General features: G+C 42.7%; 1 protein-coding gene across 2 annotated transcripts; it reads right to left on the bottom strand.

The window, feature by feature from the left end:
* Positions 1-768: 768 nt before the first annotated feature.
* Positions 769-5,774, bottom strand: LOC109049413 (probable ATP-dependent RNA helicase DDX5). 2 transcript variants are annotated; one of them, XM_042720635.1, is made up of 13 exons: positions 5,609-5,774; positions 4,557-4,728; positions 4,382-4,478; positions 4,163-4,296; positions 4,005-4,070; positions 3,780-3,921; positions 3,535-3,695; positions 3,213-3,385; positions 3,002-3,112; positions 2,853-2,914; positions 2,705-2,764; positions 1,588-1,822; positions 769-1,458 (listed from the first exon to the last, which is right to left on the bottom strand). In XM_042720635.1, exons 1-13 carry the CDS (start codon positions 5,647-5,649, stop codon positions 1,425-1,427), a joined length of 1,488 nt encoding a protein of 495 aa, XP_042576569.1. In that variant the 5' UTR covers positions 5,650-5,774; the 3' UTR covers positions 769-1,424. The 2 variants fall into 2 exon arrangements, with proteins under 2 accessions (XP_042576569.1, XP_042576568.1); XM_042720634.1 differs by having other exon boundaries at positions 1,601-1,822; positions 5,609-5,773.
* Positions 5,775-6,092: the final 318 nt, after the last annotated feature.

Genomic DNA, 6,092 nt, shown 5'->3' with positions numbered 1-6,092 from the left:
TTTAGTGTCGGTATCAGTGCAACAACATCATAAAAAAACACTTATGTTAAACAAAACTTCTCTTATTGAATACATTTTCATTAATGTTATAAAAAACCAAGCTTCCAACTATTCAGTATCATCAATGTTGGAAATCACCATGCTGCTTACTATTTTGTAAAACAGTTAAGACTTACTGCAAATGTATTTTTAAACATATTTAACCCTCACATTGGTGTTACAATGTTAAAAATGTTGTGGAAAGAGCTCACAGGAAAATGCTGCTCAATTGTGCGCAAGACAAGTTTTTTTTCCTTGAAGTTACATTAGGAAAAAAAATAAATAAATAGTATTGCTTTTAGTCCTCATGAAATAAGCCACTTTTGATTAATAAATGGTAAACTCAAGATAGAGAGGAGTTAAAAGCTTTTTGCAAGTCATTTTTAATGACCCAGTAATTAGACATACATCTGTTAAACAACCAATTAATACAAGTATACAGTACATAACATAGAATTAAGTAAACTTGAATAGCCACTTAAGATTGGTGCCATTACTATAAACAAGTGATTTTAAAGATGTATTTAAAAGGTTTCATTCCAATAGTATTTAACAGCAGTTCCTTTGCATTCAGCACCCACTGAACAGTTATAATTACCAAAACAGAAGTCACTTTGCTCTCCTGCAATATACTGGTATAATATGTATAAGATAGCAATATAAGATGCATTAATATGCGAAAGTAGTAGCTGCAACTTCAGCTACTCACAAACAGACAGACACAAAAGCCATTTTTAATATTTTATTTGAGGACCATGCAATGGCCATGAATGGCCCTTGACATTTTTACAAGTGTTGATCCTTCATTACCTCTACAGTACAAAATAACTTTAAGTTACTAAAAAAAGAAAAATACATCTAACGAAAAAGAGAGGGAGGGGGAAAAAAAATTAAAATAAAAATCCTGCACAGCAGACTCTGGGACACTTGTGACGGCATGTACATTTTACAACCTGCTCTGAAGAAATAAAGTTACATGAACGGAACAGTTAAAGATTCAGATTAGCAAATGAAGTGGTGTTTACTGAGGGAATGTGGGAGGAGCCATGGGGAACGGCATGGACTGTGGCATCTGTTGGGGGTTGAAGGGGAATGGTGGAGGGTGGTTCATGCCGTTCTGGACGGCCCCTTGGTTGGGAGCAAACTGCTGGTTCTGATAGCCTTGGTTTCCGTACCCACCAGACTGATTGCCGAAGTTACCCTGTCCGTTATTGCTATAACCCCCGCTAAAGCTGCTACTGCTGCTGCTATTGTAACCGCTAGATCCGTTTTGAGTTTTGTTTCCAAACACCTTCTTCTGCCCGTAAGAGTCACCGTTGCGGTTATCCTGGCCGTAGCTGTTGAAGTCCCGCCTGCCGCCAGAGTGGCGATCCCGGCGGTCATCCCTATACCCTCCACCTCGACCACCCCTGGAACGACCTGGAAGAGAAACCGGAGTTAAACCGGAATTTGAGAACAGATTAGAACCAAGTAAAAAAGCTGCACCCTTAAACAGAGATTATGAAGGACAAAATTGGCTGAGGGTAAAGCACAGCTCTTGTATCTCACCAATTGGATTTACCTCCTCTGTCTTCAGCCATCTGGATGAGCTTGGGGTTTATGGCTTGGTTGGCCTCGCGGAGGACAGAGACGAGGTCGTGAGCCTGTTTCATGTTGTTGGGCGTAAAGAAAGTGTAGGCCGTGCCGGTTTTCTGACTGCGAGCCGTACGGCCAATGCGGTGAATGTAGTCCTCGGAATTGTTGGGGTAGTCATAGTTAATGACAAATTTGACGTCCTCCACATCTGTTAAGAGAAAACGGACGCGCCATGGCAGGAGTAGAGGAGTGCGGGTGCACACCGCCATAGCAGCGAAGATAGGAGGCATTAGCAAGGGAAACAATGAACGATAGGTCATCGACTTACCAATCTCATCAAATAAAAGCTACAAAAAAAAAAAAAAAAAAAAAAAAAAAAAAAAAGGATCCAAAGGACAATTTACAATGTCCTCTATTAAAAGCGACAGGACAAACTGCTGCATCTTGCCAAGACTCAACTCGCTCAAAAAACGAGACCGATTAAGGGTCTTAAATTTAAGGCTGACGCAAGCTTTTCCAACCAACCGGTGCTCACTTGAAAGAAAAATATGACTCTCTTTGGCAGGACTCGACATGACTGAAGCCAGCAAAAGGAGGGCACGCATCGACCAGCCGGGTAATCGCATTCAGTGCGGAGGCATGTAGATTAAAGCAACTGCTCTCGATGGAAAAACGCTCAAATTTTCATAAAACGCACTTCCTTTGGAGAAAACTCCCAGTCCTTAAACTTAAAAGTTCAACAGTTCAAGCTGTTGCGCGAGAGCAGATGAGAGCAGGACGCAAGTGCAACCACTCAACGGCAAAGCACTCCTCCGTGGTATGCCGCCCCTTGGATTAGACCCCAATCACGGAGCTCCGAACACCTCTGAATGCAATTTGATTGGCTGGCAGACGAGTAGAACTCCACAGAGGAGCTCCTTAACCCCTCCTGGTGAACCTGGACGCGTCATGCCAAGGTCCTGCCTCCAAGACTCCACCTTCAGGTGAGAGGGGCTCAGAAAGGCACAGCAGTTAAAAGGAAACGGCAGAACTGTATAGTATAGTAAACAATATGAAGTGATAAAGGACAGATTAAGGAGGAATAACAAACCTAGTCCTCTGGAGGCAACATCTGTGGCAATGAGGATGGGCGCTTTGCCGTATTTGAATTCTGTTGAGGTAAGAAAGCGAGAAAGTCAAATCATGCAAATTAACCAAAACGGCATCAATGAGCCAAGACCTTCAAGGAGAACGCATACCATTGAGCACCCAGTCTCTTTCCTGCTGGCTCTTGTCTCCATGGATGCCCATTGCTGGCCACCTGCAACAAGAAAACCCAATGAATTCCCTCCGTTTCAGACCCAAATGAAGCAATCGTGACACAGCGAAGCAAAACATGTCATCTTACCCATCCCTGCGCATCCTCCTGGTGAGATCGTCACACCTTTTCTTGGTCTCCACAAAAATAATGGTCTTGTTCTCCTTCTCGCTCATGATTTCCTCCAGCAGGCGCATCAGTCTGAAAAGTGGAGAGAAAAAAATAAAAAAAAGCAGGTTCGTCAGCAGGCATTCTCTTACACAACTAACAAAACCAAACTTTTAATGTTCACAGCACTCACTTGTCTTCCTTTTCACCATCGTTGCAAACGTCGACAATCTGTAGGATGTTGTGGTTGGCACTGAGCTGCAGAGCACCAACGTTGATCTGTACATAGTCCTTCAGGAAGTCCTCAGCCAGCTGCCTCACCTCTTTGGGCCACGTAGCGCTCCACATGAGAGTCTGTCGGTCCGGCTACAGGAGAAAACGGTAAAAAAAGCTGAGTTTTTTTTTTTTTGAAAGAAACGGCACATTAAAAATAAATAATAAAAAAAAAAAAAAAAAATAATCAAAATAAAAACACGATTTCTACCAATAATAATAATAATAATAATAATGCATACTCTAATTTGGTCCACGATTTTTCGGATCTGAGGTTCAAATCCCATGTCAAGCATCCTGTCAGCTTCGTCAAGCACAAGATATGTGCATCTGCGCAGATTTGTCTTTCCAACTTCAAGGAAATCGATAAGTCTTCCAGGTGTGGCGATGCAAATCTCGACACCTGACAACAGCGATGGAAAAGTCAGACATTTACCACACAACTAAAAAGCATTTCAAAGAGACTCAAGCTTTGTTCCACTCGTACCCCTTTCCAGGTCCCGGATCTGTGGTCCTTTGGGAGCACCTCCATAGATGCAGGTGGACTTGAGACGAGAAGCTTTGCCGTACTCTGCCGCCACCTGCTGGACCTGCTGCGCCAATTCACGGGTGGGAGCCAACACCAAGCACTAAAGGGATAAAAACCATCCGATTGAAGCACTGATTTCAAGACAAAGATGGAGATTTATCCTTGACAGGCTGTTGAACTTACAATGGGACCGTCTCCACGCTCAAGGAATGGTTGGTGGTTTATGTGAACAATACCAGGAAGCAGATACTGTAGAAAAAAAAAATAAAAGATTCATTAAAACCAGTTCAAATGAGTCACAGCCAGACAATTTACATCAGGATGGTTGAAAGGCATCATACTGAGAGAGTTTTTCCAGAGCCGGTCTGTGCAATGCCGACCATATCTTTGCCACTCAGTGCAACTGGCCACCCCTGAGCTTGGATGGGAGTTGGATCGGTCCAGTTCTGTTTACTGATAACATCCATCACGTAGTCTACAAAAAAATAAAAAACAGGGGTTAGTTTAACCTTGCAGAGCTCAATATTCAATTTTAAAATAAGACACTTTGATTAACTTACTTGGAAAGTTAGCTTCATGGAACTTCACAATGGGTTTGGGACCGTCTCGACCCTTCACTGTGATCTCCTTGCTTCTCCTGTAGTGTTCAACTTCTTGCTGCAATAAAAAGGACAAAACACATCTTTAAAAGCTCTAAATGACAAGAACACACACAGAGAGCGTGAGTTTACTTACAGCCGTCCTCCGAGCAACGTCAGGATGCTCCTGGTAGAAGTTCTTCTCAAACTTGGGGAGCTCATCCAGGTTCCAGTGTTTTTTCCGCAGACGGTCACCAGGATTCCCAAACTTCTTGCCCTGGGGAGGTCCGCCTCTGCTGCCTCCAAAGCGTGGGGGGCCACTGCTGTAACTATTCGTAGATAAACCAAACATTTTAGAATATTGAGGCTCAACGACAATTAGTTGGCCAACATTTCTGTGTATATAGGTCAAAAAGTACCATAGAATCGGCCATGGTATTAATATGGCACCATTTCGTTGGTTTGGTGGGAACATGGTTTTGGGAAGAGCCCCAAAAAACAAAGAAATTATGTGTAGGACAATTACAAACCAAGAAACTGGTAGCGCCGTAATACAGTAACGTGTCGGGTGGCATTGTCATGACACTTTGGGTAAATACACCATACAGCTATGTCGCATACCATTGGTTTAACGGGTCTAAAAAAAACATGGTACATGTACACTTGTACCCATCCTCAAACAAAAAAATCACGAAAGGTCAGTTAAGCAGAAGTCAAAAGGTCTGAATAACCGATGACACAAGCTCAGGTTTCGATTCTCATCGGTTGTTCTTGTCTGCGCCACGTTTTAACGCCGCTGCCATTTTATTTCTTACCGGCAGGAGACAAAGAGGAAAAACCCGGCCGGCATTTTAAAACAGCACAGCCACATGGGCCGACGAGGCCTTCAAACGATCAAAATCGACGAGATTTATGTTGAATTCCAAATAAACGTGACTTTTTCGACGTTTAAGATGCGTTTTACACGTTAGAATAACAAACACACTTTTTCCCGCACGATTTCTGTCGTGTTAACGGACACGCACCGACTCATCCGCCTAATAACCCAACACCCTCGATTATATTTGATCTCACAGCAAGCACGAGGCTGAAATGATTCGTTTCGTCGGTAAAAACAACCGGTCAAGCGCCGCTTAATTACGAAAACCGCATCGATTATTATTTTAAATGATCACAACTCTTTCATCGACAAAAAAACATCCATCTTACCCTCTGTCGCGACCGCGGTCTCTGTCTGAATATCCAGGCATGTTGTATTCTGAAATTATAAATTAAAAATTAAATAACCGGACGTTTTATGCTCAGTCTCGCGCAGTGATGTGCTGGTGAACGTCGAGCACAGCGTGTACTCAACGGATTTTATAGGAAGAGGAAGTGACTTCCGGAAAGCCGCTGACGTCTTTGTGACGTCCAGGCGCCGCGCATGCGCGTTTGGAGATTAATGGGTGTTAACTCCTCACAACATATTGGGAGGGTCTAATGATTATGTTAAGATAGCGGTATCAGATATTGGTTATACATATTCATATCTCATTGTATTTATATTGACCTTATATATATAATACAATGGCACATGCCCCCCGAAAAGGCAGTATGATCCCACTTTTTTGCATTAGTGAACAGTACTATTTAATAACAATGCAAAATTGTGCCTTTGGATCGAAGCCATAACCAAAGAGTTATTTCTGTGCCT

The sequence above is a fragment of the Cyprinus carpio genome, chromosome B3 (assembly GCF_018340385.1).
Source record: "Cyprinus carpio isolate SPL01 chromosome B3, ASM1834038v1, whole genome shotgun sequence".
Classification (NCBI taxonomy): Eukaryota; Metazoa; Chordata; class Actinopteri; order Cypriniformes; family Cyprinidae; genus Cyprinus; species Cyprinus carpio.
This window is presented reverse-complemented; position numbering and strand designations above follow the sequence as displayed.